This window comes from Stegastes partitus, unplaced genomic scaffold (genome assembly GCF_000690725.1).
Source record: "Stegastes partitus isolate 25-593 unplaced genomic scaffold, Stegastes_partitus-1.0.2 Scaffold1078, whole genome shotgun sequence".
In the NCBI taxonomy this organism is placed as follows: Eukaryota; Metazoa; Chordata; class Actinopteri; family Pomacentridae; genus Stegastes; species Stegastes partitus.
In genome coordinates this window covers 149,132-166,655 of record NW_007578809.1, presented here as the reverse complement: position 1 = coordinate 166,655, position 17,524 = coordinate 149,132, and the positions used below count along the sequence as shown (strand labels likewise).

Here is a 17,524-nt window from a genome sequence, read left to right as displayed (position 1 = left end):
TTTTTAATCCTCTAAACAAACTGCTCAGTTGGTTCAACAATACAGTAATCTAACACTGTGAAAACATCCAGCCTTTACAATGAGCAGCCTACTTTTGTCTTTTAGCACATTTTACTGCAGAGGACAATGTCTTCATTCTGTCAGAGCATCTCATGGGATCATCCGGATACATGATACTGACGAAACTAACTACACACATAAGAAAAATGATTTTTAAAAAAGATTGACACTTGTAGGCCGAAATGTAAAACCAGATTCTTTCCTCTGTTAAATGATAGGTATAACTTTAAACATGAAGTTTACAGCTTTGGCACGTGGCCATTTAAATATCTGTTCTGAATATTCTGTTTTACTGGAGGATTTGAGGACTTTCTTCACCTCCATCTCCTTTTTCCTCTCACTCCTTTCTTCTGTACGTCTGTCTTGTCTTTGTTCTTTTTGGTGCCAATGTGCGATAAGAAGTTCAGACTGTAAACAGATCTGCTTTAGACGACTCAGCTATGCTGCAGTGACTGATGATGCTCCTCAACAAAAAAAAAAAAAAGATTCAAGTCCATATCTGGCTGTTGCTTGCCAAGAAACAGTCCCAGAATGTGACGACCCAAACTGTTATCATCTGTTGGATTATGACTCTTACCGTATCGTTCCCTATTTCTCCCAGTTGGGAGCTAGATGAAGATGAAGTCAGTGTGAAAAAGCTACTGCTGTCCCCAAATGTCCACTTGAGGCTGGCTCATTGTGTTTACATTCTGGTACAGAAACGGTTTTGGTTCTTTTAGCTACTTTCCTGTTCACAACAACCTGAATCGAGGTAAAATCAGTTTTGATTGTGTTTTGTGGTTGTTACAAACTTAGAGATGTAAACTAAACTTTAAGACATTTAGTTCTGCCATCCTTCAAGGCCTCCACGACTAATTAACTTCCCAGATTTACAGGCCAGTCAGAATCTGACCCACGTTCGACCTCATACCAACCACCAGTTGCTGAGCGCTGACTTCATATAATCCTGCCTCCTCACTGCTCCCAGAGGCAAGATTAGTGAATGGGCAACGTATGTTGAGCTATTTTCAAACTGTTGCTCTGCTGCTAAAATGCTTATTTCATAATGTCATCTTACAACTAACCACACACAGGAGTTAAAATCAAAGTCTGAGTTGTGAGTTCAGCAATATTTTCATATAAAAAGGTTGTCCAGAGAGAAAGTTAGAAGATATAAAGGCCTGGTCTCACAAACTTATCTATGTCTATGTCTATCAGAGATGCAGAGAGAGTCGTCTTGCTGAAAGTTAGCTGCATGTAAAGCTACAAACATTGAAACAGCCTGTTTAGAGCAGAACTAAACCCAGGAGTCATGGTGAAATTAACCAGCTTTACTGTGCTTTGTGCTGAAAAAAGTAAAACATACATTGTGGGGACATGTAAAACCTTTATTAATTTGCCTAAAAGGGGCACAGGCAAAGTATATTTTGATTATTTAAATAATATAAATCAACTAATATGTTTTTTAAGCAGAGACAAAAACAAATAAAAAACCCTGGTTGCAACTTCTCTCCTGTTGCAATCTGTTGCTTTTCTCTGTTTTATATCACAGAAAAAGTACAATCTTTGGGTCAGAAAATCAAAGATCCAAGGAACTCATCTGGCAAAGACAGTTAAAAAAATAAAAATAAATAAATCTTTGGGTTTTGGACTATTGGTCAGACAATCTAGATTAAATTTGTTCAATGACTGACATTTTCTAAACTGAATGCTGTCTATTGGGGTCTGATTTGATAAATGTTGACTAAGTGAAATTATTTCATGCTCCTAAAAATAAAACACAAACAAAAAAGGATTAAAATTCCTGCGTGAACGACTTTTTTCAGGTTTTGTCGCGTCAAGTCATATTGTTTAAACTTTCATGCAGATTGCTTTGGAAAAGTAAATTATGTGCATCAGAATATTTTTGTTTGAAGCAGAATATCTTGCAGTTTAGGTTGTAAAAGGATGACATTAATAACGAAAAGAAATTTATCGTGGATGCCAATTTCAGCTTTTACATCAGAGCTGTTTTGTTTGCAGATGGCACTTTGCAGTCAAGAGACAAAAACACAGATTCTGTTTATGAAATGGTTTGCAGACAGTGAACAGAACAAACTGAAAACTGGACTGAACATAAAGCAGCAGGCTGCCAGCCAGTTTTGTTGAAGTCGCACCCTCGATAGCCACTTTCCCAGTCTGCGTTTTTCACCTCCTCACAGAGTCGTCCGTGGAACCAGATATGGCTCCTTTATGTCCTCAGGCCAGCTTTTATTCAGCAAAATCAAAACAGCAGAGGACACAGGTGTAAACGGAGTTGAGAGAACGAGGCTGAGACACAAAAGAAGACAAGGAGATGAATAGTTAACCTTAATAAATGTCCTGGTTTCCACAGCCGATGGCGTTCAGTGACACCCTGGAGGCCGGTAGTTCCACACCTGTACCTGCTCGCTCTGTGGAAGAAGAACAAGACATGCATTCCTGCTTGAAGAGGTTCTTTGAGAGGCGGCAATGAGCACTCTGAGGTGAGCTGAGTCTCAAAAAGTGTTACCTGAGTCAGAAAGGTCACGTTTTTAAAGGGTTACGTGACCACGGGGGCACACATTAAGAAACTGTATGTCTGAGACCAAACGTTTGAACTGCTCTGGAGCTTTTGAACAAAACACATGGTTTTCCTCAGCACACTGCACTGCCACAGTATTCAAATTTCCCTTTTTTGAGAATTAAAATAATTCATTATCCCTGTGGTTTAAAGGAATAGTTCAAAATTTTGGAACCACTTTCAAGTCAGTGCAGTAAAAGGTGTTCTCAGACCAGGTAACACCGAGTTCTCCCCGCCAGAGTTTAAATACAACTTTTGTAAAATCGGGTTGCATCGTCCACATAAGGTGAAACTTCACAAATGTTCTTCTCTCTAATCAGAAATGCACACATTACAAGATTGGAAAATAATGGTGCATCATACACTTCAGGATAATATTAAGATTATCGTATCAGAGGGAGCAGAGAACCACCTCACATGATTTAATTCTGACTTGGGGATGTGACTGAAGAGTGGGACGTCCTGCCCACTGACACCATCACCAAGCTGGTGGACATGCCACGATGTCTTAACGCACTGATCGGTGTCGGGGGTGGCCATACTCTGTGTTAGTGACTGAGTGACATTTGAAAGAGTAATATTGGACATTCTTGTGCATGAAATCCTATTGTTCAATACCCCCAATTTAGTTTAAGCCTGAATACTCAGTTTGCACAAATTAATTGCAGTGTAATTTTTACTGTGATATGTACTGTATGTATATTGTGATATCAATAAAGTTTTGAGAAGATATACACATTATCTATCAACAATAAATCACATTGTCATAATCATTTCATGAGAAGAGGTAAAAAAAATGTTTTCATTCCAGCTTTATGAGCAACATTGTACAATAAAAATACACTACTAAAATATCAAGTCCAGTAAGAGCAACCAAATGCCATAAAAAGTATCTACATCTTGTGATTTTTTTTCTCAAAAAAATGGCATTTGATTAAAAAAGGAAGGCCAGTTCAAATGGCAGCAAAGTTTAAATACAGTATGGTTCTTGCTTTTAAAGGTGCAGAACTTTTTGATGGTACCTCACACAAATGTGACTGTCTTTTGGTTCTGACTGGTATAAAGTATTTAATAATTATGGTTAAAGTTAGATAAAGTCTGTAGGGAATAATAGAAAGTAAAGTCAATGCTGTGTTCTACGAAGGGACAATAACCGTTGGGTTTTTTTTATTTGTTAGTTTTTTTTACATGCAAGGAAGTGTTCATGTTCTTGATATCTTCTGATCTGAGATGGTGAGTTATGTAATGCCTTCGTCTTTATACTTTGTGTGTTATGTAATTCCAATAGAAAAACAAGATCAATGAAGGTCCCAAAAGCCTGTTTTCACTTTCTCACCGTGTAAACTGTATCTGTTTTTGTTACAGGGTTTGTTCACACGTCTGATGGTATCTACAGTCAGCCATCATCTGCAGCTCACGCACTTGAAACAGATATCTCCAGTGTTCCTCCTGCTCTTGATATGTTTTTGAAAATATTTTGCGCTTCTGAGATGAGCCTGGAATCAGTCTGCCTCAGTCACATAACAGTATCAGAGTTTAGACACAGTTCACTCAGGGTCAAGATGGATGTTTGTCTTCAATCATCTGCCTTCTCAGTGTTTGTATAATTTCAGCCTGCAAAAGAATAATTGAAATACAATTGTCAGACACACACATTAGCTCTAGGAGTTTAATCAAAATAAATAAAGTATGGATCCTACATATTTCTAGTAATGTGTTGACAGACCCTCTGATGTAGATTCAGTGCACAAAAATCACCCACCTTCGTTGCTTGTTGCTGATATTTTGAAGTTTGGCAAAGTACACAGTTGCTGAAAAAAATCCCAAATGCAAAATGAATGAACTTCAGGCAAGAAAACAGTAAACTAACCAATTTATTTAAGATTTACCATTTAGATGTTCACGGTATTTATCCAGGCATCTAGAGTTAAGGTATTCCAAACATCTTTTTGGCCTCAGTCCTGATCTAAATCCTTCAGTGTTGGGTATCTGCTGATACATACTAATCTGATTCTTATATTTATATATATTTTATATCTTATATAAGTGGTCATTGAATATATCAGACACACTGAAATAAAAACAATAATCTACTTATTCTGACACAGAGATCCAAGAGAAAACCAACTGGAGGCGGAGGTTAAAAAATCAGAGGTTTATGAGCAGTAAGGTTGGAGGCGCTGCCCTCACAAAATTAATTGTATAAAAGCTAAGAAGTTTTATTTGGTTTTGTCATCAGGCCACTAAATAATGTGAATTTGTAGCAGCATTCAAGCACACTTTAGCCAGCGTATGCTCAGATATACACCAGTGTGCCACAACATTATTACCACTGACAGGTAAAGCAAATAACGTAACTATCTAGTTAAAGTGGCTTCCGTCAGAAGATGGAATACATTAGGGAACAAGTGATCAGCCAGATTTCAATGTTGGAAGCAGATAATATGTGCAGCATGATGATCTTAGAGACTTTGATAAACTGATGGTTGATGACTGGGTCAATGCATCTCCAAAACAGCAGCTGCTGTCAGTTGTTTATGGTAAACTGTGGTTACCATAGGTGTTCAAGGAAGGGCATCCAATGAACAAGAGGCAGAGTCATGGACACCGAAGACTTTGGAGTAAATATTAACTGATCAGGAGCCAAACATCCCAACTGATGATCCACATTTGAATCGATATACATGTATAGTAAAATTTTTTCAAGTTTTAGAAAAACACAAACTTCAACTCCAAACTTTGATGAAGAGAATTAGTTTTTTTTACGTTTTACATGTTTAATTAAATATATATTCTTCAGTGTTGATTGGCTACTTTCCCTTAGCAGCCAATCAGATAAAGCTGTGGGCGGGACATTGTGTGACTACAGGCAGAGAGAGGCGGCTGTATTGGAGCCAATGTAGTGCGTTTTTAAATAATTACTTTCATCAAAAATCATTTTTACAAAAAAAAAAAAAAACAATGTCAATGATCTGAAAAATGTTCAATATCTCATCCAATAATCAATCATCCTCCACTCTTTTTGCTTTGTCCCGCTCAGTGTTCAAATCCTGCAAGTTCATGGCGGTTAAATGTCGTCCAGAACAGTGATTTAAAGAGAAGAAGAGTGATGATTTAATCCACACACCTGGGTGAAAACTGTGCTTTTATTTATTGCACTTTATTCATTGAAAATACTCAAACTACCCAATTAGTTTCAGATATCAGACCGAAATGTTGTAAAAAGGTCACTGTGGAAGATATATGCTTCTTTTCCTGACGTCTTGTGTGAAAAAGTTTGATAGAACGCATTAATAACACCATTTTGGATTGAAGTGCAGCAGTGAGTACGATATGTAGCAAAGGTGAGTGGGTGGAGGTTAAAGAGCTGGAGGTCTGTGTGTTGACAGTGTTGGCAGACAGCGTCCAGCCGCAGACTGTGGACTGTCAGTAAACACTGGGAGTTAGTTATTAACAAACCAGAAACAGAGCGAAGCATCGCCTCCATCCACGGCGTCCGTTCTTCACACGTAAGTACAAAAACATTCCTCATATCGAGTCCGTGTTCTGGTTTCATGACACACTAACAGTTCTAGGATGTCGACTTGACTGCGGTGGATGTTGTTCAGCTCGTGAGGTCAAAGGTCGCAGAGGTTCAAACAGGGATCGTCTCCTGCTGCGTTCTGTTCGGAGGCCTATGTGTTTTCAGATGATCAATACTGCAGAAATGTTTCACCGAAGCTGCTGATTGATTCTTGTGACTGAAGTGAATTGAAGTGATTTTGTCTTTCTGTCTCCAGCTCCTCCAGAGCTCAGCATTTTTAGCCTGCTTTGATCAGTAAGTCACAATATCATTATGAATATTGGTGTTTGGAGAAGGTGGGCAACTATAAACACTGAGGAGGTGACTGCTCCGTCTGATTGGCTGCAGGGTTGACTGAGGTCATGTCCCGTCTCGTCCTGTGTGGCTGCGTCGTCATCGTTCTGTGGTCGGCGTCAGTCATCAGTATGTCAGGTGGGTGTGTTTGGATTACTACTACTGAGAACCACCACCATTAATTAGATCTTGTTCCTAATCTGTTTTTTAAATACCTGCCCAGCAACTTCAGCTTTCTTTTATTGAATTTTAATATTTTTCCAGACATGTAAAAGCAGAACAGTGACAAAACTGTGCAAAAGTGTCAGATACGTCAAACATGTGTATGGTGTAAATTAAATTATCAAAGTAAAGAGGAGCAGGGCAAGTAAACATGAGCAAAGCTGCATGATGAGCGATCGCAATGGGACAGAAATGACAAAAACGCAGGAAATTGTAGATTTTTTGTTACGTTGTTGCCAGACTTGACCAGATTATACAATATGTTAGCTAATTCTGTTGCAGCAGATTACCTGCCCAACATCCATTTTTGACAGAAGTTCTCTAAACAGGTGACAACAACATACAAGATGTGATCAAAAAGTTCTGAGACTTCAAAATATGTAAATTCTGCCACCATTCTCCTTGTGCAGCATTTCTATGCTCCCAGTGCTCCTGCAACACTACCTAGAAGTCCAGTTATGTAAAAGCTAATCGCCACACTTTGATTGAGTGTACAGTGCAGTTGCTCACCGACATGCCATCATGTCTCAGTGCAGGTCTCCTCACAGCGAACCCCCTTCAGGATGTTACGATAGAACTCTGCATTGACAGTCCAGCACTGGGGAATTAATTTACAACCACATGAATGCTGAAGAAAACATCAAGAATGCTCCTGGAACTCCTGACCTCATGTTCCTTATTCATTCTTGGAAACTGCAGCTCTGTATCTTTCAAAACTTGTTGTTTCTTCTCCTAATGGTAGCCGTAGACCCTCCTCTCATCACCTGCAATGATCCTCCACATGAAGGTTGGATCATCTGGATCCTGACTGACACACTGAGAGGTTTGAGTTCAGAGTGTCACGTGATCCTCTGACTCATGGGGTGTGACACTGATGTGGTCTGTCCATGCACGCCACAAACAATCCCAGGACTTTTTGATTGCGCTCCACAAAATGCAATTCTTTACCAAATAAATAAGTTCAGTAAGTGGTCAGTTTCAGGGTTCCCACCTCTTCGGCTTACATTCTGGACTGTTTCATATCCATGACACCAATTACGTTTTGTTTTCTTACAGTCTCTGAATACATGCGTCAGTGTCCTTGTTTCTGATTTACACTTCAGGGATTAATCATGGTGACCTGGAAGAAAAGGACAAAAGAAGAACATTTTTGGCAAGGAAACCCAGAGTGTGTTGCTGGTTTCTCCAGAGACTTCTTACCATGGAGTTAAAAGCATAATTTAAAAAAAATATAAAATTTATACAGCAGACACAGGCAGAATTAAACAAATTTCCATGCTAAAATATAAGAGGCCTGTTACCTTCTGCAGCTAAGGACAATAAAGCCCCAGTCACAGTTTGAGGAAATGTGCTGAAGACAGACTTTTAACGCCTCACAGGCATTAAAATAACTTGGTCTCATCCTTACTGCACTCCACTGCTTTAGTGTAATGTTTTCTCTGTGTTCAGTGTTCTCGGACCCTCCGAGGGCTCACATGCTGCTGCGATCCCGACGGGCAAACTCCTTCCTGGAGGAGCTGAAACCCGCCTCCATGGAGCGCGAGTGTGTCGAGGAAAAGTGTGACTTCGAAGAGGCCAGAGAGATTTTCCAGACCAGAGAAGCTACAGTAAGACATTTGTGCAAATTTTTTAAACACATTGTAGTAAAAAGAAAAAAAATACTGTAAACTTTACAGATCAACAACTATGCACAGTAGAAACTTTATACTTACATCACAGGTAGCACATATGAAGCAGGCGTTCTGTAGGTTTAGAACTGGAGCACCTTTCTCTATAATGGGATTTATGTTAATGGGGTAAAACAGACTTCCTGGAAACTGCTGCAACTCTTTAAACCGACAAGTTTAAGGTCAATTCCCAGAAAAAACAGATTGTGATTGGTGTTAGAAATGAACCCTCCAAGTTACTGGCTGTTCTACAAACATCACAACATCAGATGTTTATTTGAAGGTATGAGCATGAAAAGGTTTCAGGTTCCTGCTCACAACTGCAGGATGAAACCACATTATTCAGCTGCAGCAGGTTTTAAATCTGTTGAGAAAAGTAGACCGAACAGCTGTGTGGAAGAAGGAAAATTAATCTCAACGCAAATAGATAATTTAATAACTGATCAGCAGTAAAGAATTTATACTGTGTGTTCAAAAACTGTCATCTCGCACTCGAGTCAGAACTTGATGAAACTTTCTGCTCTTCCTGCTACAGCTGTTTGATTACTGACTCTTGACTACATGATGTGTTTCTCCTGTTAAAGTCTGCAGTGTTAAGATGCTCTAAACTCACTGCTTTTGCATTTTTTGTGCTTATAGTTGGAGTTCTGGACCGTGTACACCGGTGAGATCAATTTGTTCAATATAAAACCTGTTTGATGTTTAGTACTTTGCTAAAGGTTTTAGAGCTAAAAGTGAGGATGTCTTTAAAAACGTATCAATTAATGTCCAGCAAAATGCAGTGAAGAGAAAAGCTCTGCATCGATACAACAAGAGCTGGGACTTTAACGTGTTATTTTCGATTATTAAGACTTCTGCAGGTTCACACATGTGGTTGAAAGCGTCTATGAGTACCCTGAAAAGTGCTCAATAAATAGCCATTATCAGAATCAGTGTAAAACTACGACAACAAGAGGATGCAGAATTAAAAGAAACAGTTAAAACAAAGAGAAACATTAGCTGAATGGATTGTATCAGTGTTTACATTGTATTAAGTGTAAATCTAACAGCCTGTGATGGCGCATCTGAGACATCTGATAACATCTGTAGTTCTTTAAACCAGCTGAGAGAAATAAGGAGATGTTGTTGTCTTTAATGCCTGATAATATCTCTGATTCAAAAGTTGGAACGTTTTTTTCTAAACTCTGCTGCTGCTCATAAGCATTGGTTACAACACTATTAGAAAAACAAGTCAAAAAGCAAGCAAGGGTGGTTTCACCTGTGTGGGCACTTTTTTCCTGTTGTTTTTCTGTGTTTCAGACGGGAACCAGTGTCAGTCCAACTTGTGTGATCATGGATCCTGTGTGGATTTATACCAAGCCTACGCCTGCCGCTGTCATCAGGGCTACGAGGGCAAATTCTGCGACCAGCGTGAGTCCACAAGGTTAAATTTGGGTTTAAGACGAAGGACTGTTGACATTTAAGCTGTTTGAGGGTTCAGAGTTGGTTTTATGGTTTAAGGTTTGAGAAAAGAGCCTGCAAATGCATCATATCACAGAGGGTCCTCACAAATTATAGAAGAAGACATGGTTCCAGAACAAAAGTGATCATCTGGTTTATATACGTACTACAACTGCTGGATCAAACCCTCGTAACAACAAAGGATTTGTCTTTAACTTTAACATTTAGTACACACAGACAACATTATAGTGCTGTTTCTGATGTTTATGTGTTTGAATGAAAATCTTATATGTAGGCTATATTTAGAAATTAGACATTAATTCATGTGATTTACAGATTAGTTATATATAAAATGACAGTGGTGCAGCAGTTTCACACTTTCTAATGTGTTGTGTGAAGAATCAGAGGCTCAAACGTTCAATGTTTGGCATCAACCAGCTATTTATTCTCATACTCATATTAGACCTCTCACAACCAGCTTTGTAGTAATAATGACTTGTACATTTGGAAAAAAAAAAAAAGTACACACACTTTTGGAAGTATTTTTATGTCCTGAAATCCTTCATACACAGCAGCTTTTCCTCACTATGGCACTAAGTCAGTAACTTGTTGACCAGTCTGTCGGTAGCATCTTAAAATTTCCAGGGGCCTCATTTATCATCAGTGTGTACGCACGTGTGCTTAATGAGTGCGTACGAACATTCCAATGCAAAGTATGGACTTTATCAACTTGTACCTATACTTAGGAATGTGCGTAAATATAAGCACAACTCTGATCATGTGTACACACATAATCTAGTAGTAGAAAAGTGAAACTACAAATAGAAAGCATTCAGGGATTTTGACCACCGGCACATTCCAGCGTGAGGTTTTGTAATATGCGGCATTTCCAGCCATCGCTGAGCAGGATCATTGTTGGATGCCATAACTCCCCTGGCCCCAGCCTACATCCGGCTCTCTTACAGCAATTATCAACGAGCCCAAATCAAACAGGGACTTCACACCATCGCTGGACTCTAGGGCTGGACACGAACAGCTGAATAGCCGACTATTTGTTCGCTGTGCTGAAATCGGGGTATCAATTTTGATCTCCGAATATCATTCAATCAACATACAAATAATTTGCTATGAACATTTATTGGTTATCCCAACATTTAATGCACCAAATAATAGTTTCTGGTTAGCTTGAACGTCACTGATAAGCACCTCAACTTCGGTTTACGAAAAGTGCCTCTTTGTTGCCCTCTTTGCCATGACGATGAAAGGTGAGGGGGAAAAATATTCACTCTTTCTATAAAACAAGGCGTGTTGTTGCCATATATGGTTAATTGGAGGCGTTTCTGAAGGCAAATGATCCCGAAAGTGCACAAGCATGGTGGTTAAGAACAAGTGGGATTCATCAACACTGATGTGCGTACGACCCACATACGCATGCTTGAAAAATACAGATTTTTTTGTACTTACACACACTCTAAATTTCATTCGTGAGACAGAATTTAGAATTTAGAATGATTGCAGATTCAGACCAAATACAACCTCAATCAACACTGTCTCTAAAATAATCCTTGTGTGAATGTTGCTCGATTTCTTCTAGAGGCCTCTACTAGTCAGTCATATAAGCTTAACTTCTGTTCAAGCTTCTGTCAAAGTTTAAAAGTCGTCTGTCCCTGTTTGCTGCCTTCATTCAGCTCAAACAGCCACTAACTGCTCGGTGGATAACGGCGGCTGCGATCACGACTGTACGGAGGGCGACGAAGGCCGGATGAGGAGCTGCAGCTGTCTGACTGGATACAAGCTGGACGACGACCACAAGAAATGTGTCCCGAAAGGTGAGAACAGCTTCAGTCTGACTGCTGGATCATCAGGTGAGCTGCAAAATCAAAACCTCATCAAACCTCAGCAGCTTCAGGCCAAATTCACAGCTGATCTCTTCGTACAGATCAGTATTAGAAAGCTCACATTTTGAGAGAAAAAAAAATGCATAAAATATTTTTATTTTGAAAAATTCAAACATTCAGCAGTCTGATTGACCATAAATCTTAGTGAAACAGTTAGCACACTTAAATGCTGCCTTTTATCAGAAAACATGACACAAATTTTGGTAATGTTCATTGCAACATTTTGAAATATTTACTCTCAAGTCGAGCTGCAACAGCAACAATTAACCAGTGAATTAATCAGAGGAACAGTTATTTAGGAACTGCTTCAATACTTTGACTATTTTTCAAAGTAAAAATGTCAAATATTTGCACTGTTTAGCTTCTCACATAGTTCATCCCTCCATCCATCCATTATCTACACATCCCGAATCCTCACTAGGGTCACGGGGGGCTGGAGCCTATCCCAGCTGACTTAGCCTATCACAGGGCTACACTTAGAAACAACCAAGCACACTCACACCTACGGACAATTTAGAATCACCAATTAACCTCAGCATGTTTTTGGACCTTGTGAGAGGAACTGGAGAACCCGGAGAGAACCCATGCTGCACACAGAAAGATTCTGTGTCCTCACCGGGACGCAAACCAGCAACCTTCCAGCTGCGAGGCAACGATGCTAACCACTGCGCCATCTTGCAGCCCTCAATTAGCTCATGAATTGTTTAATTTCAGACTGATGAGAGTATAGATGGGTGTCAATAAGGAAATAATCATTAGCTGCAGCCTTACTCTCAAGTTTAATATAAAGAAAATAAAAATTAGCAACATATTCACAGTTAATCAGTAAAGAGATCAGTGTAATTGCAGTTTTGCTATTAAGGATGTCAGTGGTTATTCCTTAATTTATCGAGCTTTTTTTTTTGGCCCAAAAAATAAATAAGGAGCCACTGATCATTGCTGTCATCAAGTATTTGATTTATTTTTTCAGCTCTGGGAGAAATTAAATAAGCAAAATTTAAATATTTAACAGGCCGTCTGTGTGTTTTCGCTACAGGTCCGTCATCTTGCGGTCAGCTGCTGATCAGCAGGTCATCCTACACCCAGCCAGTGGACGGTCCGCAGCCCTGGATGGTCGGAGGGGAGGTGGGCAAGAAGGGGGAAAGTCCCTGGCAGGTACCTGACTTTACTGCCAACACATAAACAAACTTACCTGCAAAATGAACCAGCTCTGGGATACATGTACTGCTTTCCAAAATGGTAATTATTCATCCACACGAAGAGAACAAATGTTCCATAAGATAATATGTGAAACTGTTTTCTATCATGTTATTTTCATCTTACCCCAAAGAAATAAACTTTGTAGTCCTCGTTTCTTGTAAAAATCTGACTTTATTTGTAAAGTACTCTTCATACAAATCAGATTTCAACACAAAGTGCTTTACAGATCAAAAGATCCCCCCTCTGAATCTTGAAAAAAAAAAAAAAAAACAGTTATGAAAGATTCAGTCACAACAAAAACTAAGGAAACACTGCTGTAAATGTAATGACAAAGCACCAGATGCAAGATAAGTCCAAAAATCTGAACAATAAAATAAGACAATAACAAAAAGGTGAATTGACAGACAGAGACGGATAATAAATACAATCAATTAAAAGCCTTAAGACTAAGAAACAAAGATTTGCTTTTAAAAGTGCTAACATTAAACAACTGTTTGTTTCCTAATAAAAGAAGCTAAAAGTTATCAAATCACATGAAGCAAAGTTTGTTGTTGAAAATCTCTTAGCAGGTGAACATAAAGCAGAAAACACCACATGTTTAAATAGGCCTTTATAATGCTTTGTAATTTTTTTATTTTTTTTTGTCTCAGCTCCCCGGTTTCATCAGACTGTTTGTATTTAACAGTGTTCTTGTTTAAATAAACAATAAAAAGTTAGATATTTTTAAAAAATAAAACAAAAATTCTCATGTTTTTCTAAATCATCATTGCCTAACCACTGTAATAACTGCAGTTTTTAACCAACAGCCTGTTGAGTTAACATTGTAGAGGGCAACGTTGTACTGTACCTGATGATGGCGGCGCTGTCTCACTGCTGTGATTCTTACACCCAAACACAGTGATACCCAAATGTATCTGTTTAGTTCACTATCTGGTTACAGCTTCAGTATAGAGTAGCATATGTTGGCTAGTTTTAATAACAAATAATAATAACTCCGCAGAGGTGCCTGAGTCTGCTGCTGACAAGGAGTTAGTTTTGTTCTGGACTGTACCATCAATCAAATCATTTAAACGCAGAACAAGATTATGACATTCGGTCTGTGTATGTGATGATATCAGCTCTGAATTGCTCAACAGGCTTGTGTGTTTGTGTGCAGGTGCTGTTAATAAATGCTAGAGGGCGTTTTCACTGCGGAGGCGTCCTCATCGATGAGAGCTGGGTCCTGACGGCTGCCCACTGCCTCGAAAACAACCTGAGGTTCAGAGTGCGACTGGGTAAGTTTTCACTGTGCAGACAACCAAAAACCGAGCAATTAGAAACTTCATTACAGTTATTTGATGTACCACAGCAGATATTGAAAGAGACACAAGTGATTAAGAGAGTTTCAGATTTCTGCCATGTTTAGTTAAACTCATCTCAGCCATTTAAGCTCCTGTGGGGGCTTCAGCACCTTGGGGATCCATTGACCCACCAGGCCATCATGTTAGTCACTAGAGTCCTGAGTCGGGCTGTAAATTAGGCTATTTGGGGAGTGATCTCCTGATAAGTGGAGCCACAGACACCTTTTTGGTTTAGTGATGGTTGTTCCCGTTTGATGTAGATGGCTTCCTTCACTCCTCTTTCCAACAGTTTTTCTTCTCAGGCCACAATGTTGTCCTCCAGTGAGTGTCCCATTTCCTTCTGATGTAGATAGACTGCTAAAATCCTGCTTATGTCTTGGTCTTTTGTCATTTGGGTGGACAAATTTCTACCTCTGTATGTTTTTAGTGCATCAAGGTGTGGTTGTTGTTGAAAATCTCCCAGAGTTTTTCAGAAACTGCTGCAAAATAAGGAATGTTGTCCTACCAGTTGTTCCTTTCCTCTCTATTTGTTCTGGGTGTTTTTGTTGTTCTGATGAAGGTCCTGTTTGGGTAACCACATGTTTGAAAAACTCCTTCTACATGATCTGGATAGGTTTTGTGTTGGTGTTCATGTTTCTGTCTTTGTCAAAGTGCAGTGCACAGCCCAAGAAGAACAAATTGTTTTGTCTGACATCCTCCTAAGTGAACTCGATGGTGCTGTCCACTGCATTCATATTTTCTGTGAGGGTTTCCACTTTGTGCATTTTGATTTGAACTCAGAACGTGAACCAGCATTTGGAGCAGTTATAAGGGAAATGATCTGCAGTTTATAGCTTTTTCTACCTTAGTGGTACTTAAAGCACTTTATAATGTTTTTCTCATTCACCCATTCAAACACAATCACACACTTGACAAAGCTGCCAAAGCTTGCTTCTGCCATCGGAAGCAACTTCACATTCAGTGTTGGGGGATTGAACTGCCACCCTTGCAATTAGTAGACAACCCACTCTCCCACCTGAGCTACAGCTGCTCATAGTTCTTGTAAAGGAGAACAGGGCTTTTTATATCTTCCATACATTGGTCATTATTGGAGCCATGGTGAGCCCACAGCACACTTGTGCTTCTGTCTACAGAAACTCAGATTATTTTGGCTGTAGACTGCCGTCAGATAGAGGCTGAGCAGGGAACATATGTGGTCTGGGTTGAGGTTGGTTCTGAGTGTTGTCCTGTAGCAGTCTATTCTTTCGTGTTTACTGCTTTTAACCTTATCGGCAAAATAATGGAGTTTGTGATATTATGTGAAGGCCCAGCAAAAAGAAGAGCGAGCATGGTGGGAATTTTTTTGGCAGTTTTCAAAGTCACTGAGTTGATGCTGCTGAAGATAAATCTGTCGTGTGTACCTTTGAGTTCATACGTACGAGAGGTGGCATCCTGGGGTACAAACTTTAATATAGTGGCTAATCAATGGCTTTGTCTTTTTTCAGCTCTTGTAAGCAGTTTATTATCTTCTTCTTGTAGCTGCTGGTAGTTCCTTGCCTCAGTCTCTCACAACTAGCAGTGTCACTGAGAAGATCAGCAGAGGTTCCACACTGTAAAGTGCAAATAATACCTTCAATTTAGTTGTTCTGCCTTTATATCTGCCTTACTGTTGAGTCTGATGCTGATGGTTGATTCTGTGGCTGTGATGTGGTCTATTACTGGAATCTGTTCCAGTGTCACTGAAAAGTTCAGCCCCTTGGGTAACACGTCCTTTTCCGGTTGGGTGAACTCTCTGTCGAAGTTCTTCACCCTTTCTCTCCCAGGTCACGTCTTCAGTTCCTGGGAATTGCAAAATCTCGACTGTAATATAGTTATAATTGCGTAGTCAATGGCTAAGGAAAAAAGGATAACAACACCAGACAGGACATTCATAAGAAGTGGGTCAAAGGAAATCAGAACTTAACTACTTGCTGGCTGATAAAGGATGATGCACAGTGGTGCTGAAAAACAACAGGTGACCCGTTGTACAATGTAGCACGGAATTTCAGGGGGAAAACACACCCAACAACTCGCTAAACAATAAACCCTGATCTGTGTCTTCAGGTGACTATGAGCGTTTCAGAGACGAAGGCACTGAGGTTACCCTGAGGGTCACCAAGACCTTCAAACACCCGAACTACGAGAGTCGGACAGTTGACAACGACATTGCCCTGCTGCGCCTGGAGACCCCCGCCCCCCTCTCAGAGTACATCATCCCTGTTTGCCTGCCCAGTCGTGAGATGGCCAAGCGAGTTCTCCACCTCAACGGCACCACCACTGTGGTGACTGGCTGGGGCAAAGACGACCTGGACAGCACTCACTACAGCTCTGCACTCAATGTCATCAAAGTGCCAGTAGTGAGCCACAGCGTCTGCGCCCAACAGATGCTTCCCCACAACATCTCAGAAAACGTCCTCTGCGCTGGGATTCTAGGGCAGAGGAAGGATGCCTGCGAGGGGGACAGCGGCGGGCCAATGGTCACTCTATACCGGGACACCTGGTTCCTAGTTGGCCTGGTTTCCTGGGGGGACGGCTGCGGGAAGGAAGACAAACTGGGCATCTACACCAAAGTGTCCAACTACAACGAGTGGATCAGCACAGTACGTGAAGCATGGGACAAAGCCCATCACCCACAACAACCCCCAAGTGTCTAAACCCACTCTAACCCTCAACTGCTGATCCAGTCTGCTCTATTAAACCCTCATAGATGTCTCAGTATGTAAGAGATGTAACACACTTTGTTAAATAAATTGGTTAACTGTGAAGAGGCTTCTGTTTGCTTTTTCACCACAACTGATCTCCACGATTTACAACAAAGTTAAATCATGGTTCCCAGAGGATGAAGTCTAGCTCATTCATCCATTTTAGCTTATCGTCACTGATTGCAGAGATTTCTATCTACCTTTAGCACATTAACGGGTCTGTTCAATTCTGGGTAACTGAGATACAGTCGATATCCAACTCAGACCAAGTCCAAATTCTGCTTAATCTAACTGAGCCATTAAGAGTCTCGTGTGTTTGAAAATCCCTTCCCAGTTTAACAAGTAACACACCAAACACACACTCTAACAGCAACACTAACACATATTCCAAGTAGGGATGGGAGTTCTGACCCAAAGACCCCATGACAATCTTTTCATGCAGAATCACAATCTATCTGGAAGTAGTGATATAGATTTACACCACTGTGATGCTTCTTTTGAAAATTTGATCACTAATACCGAACTAGCATCGGCCCGTCTCGTTGTTCCCACGTGCTGGCT

At 40.1% G+C, this 17,524-nt stretch overlaps 1 protein-coding gene across 1 annotated transcript; it reads left to right on the top strand.

The window, feature by feature from the left end:
• The first annotated feature begins 6,084 nt into the window (after window positions 1-6,084).
• On the top strand, window positions 6,085-17,026 carry proca (protein C (inactivator of coagulation factors Va and VIIIa), a). Its single transcript, XM_008295813.1, has 10 exons — window positions 6,085-6,129; window positions 6,400-6,437; window positions 6,531-6,614; window positions 8,148-8,305; window positions 9,005-9,029; window positions 9,665-9,775; window positions 11,494-11,634; window positions 12,740-12,858; window positions 14,060-14,177; window positions 16,326-17,026. Exons 3-10 carry the CDS (start codon window positions 6,545-6,547, stop codon window positions 16,913-16,915), a joined length of 1,332 nt encoding a protein of 443 aa, XP_008294035.1. The 5' UTR covers window positions 6,085-6,129; window positions 6,400-6,437; window positions 6,531-6,544; the 3' UTR covers window positions 16,916-17,026.
• Window positions 17,027-17,524: the final 498 nt, after the last annotated feature.

Coding starts and splice junctions, on each gene's coding strand:
- proca (XM_008295813.1), top strand. CDS start 6,545: ATGTCCCGTCTCGTCCTGTGTGGCTGCGTCGTCATCGTTCTGTGGTCG. Junction 6,615..8,147: donor GTCAGTCATCAGTATGTCAG/GTGGGTGTGTTT, acceptor CTCTGTGTTCAG/TGTTCTCGGACCCTCCGAGG. Junction 9,776..11,493: donor GGGCAAATTCTGCGACCAGC/GTGAGTCCACAA, acceptor GCCTTCATTCAG/CTCAAACAGCCACTAACTGC.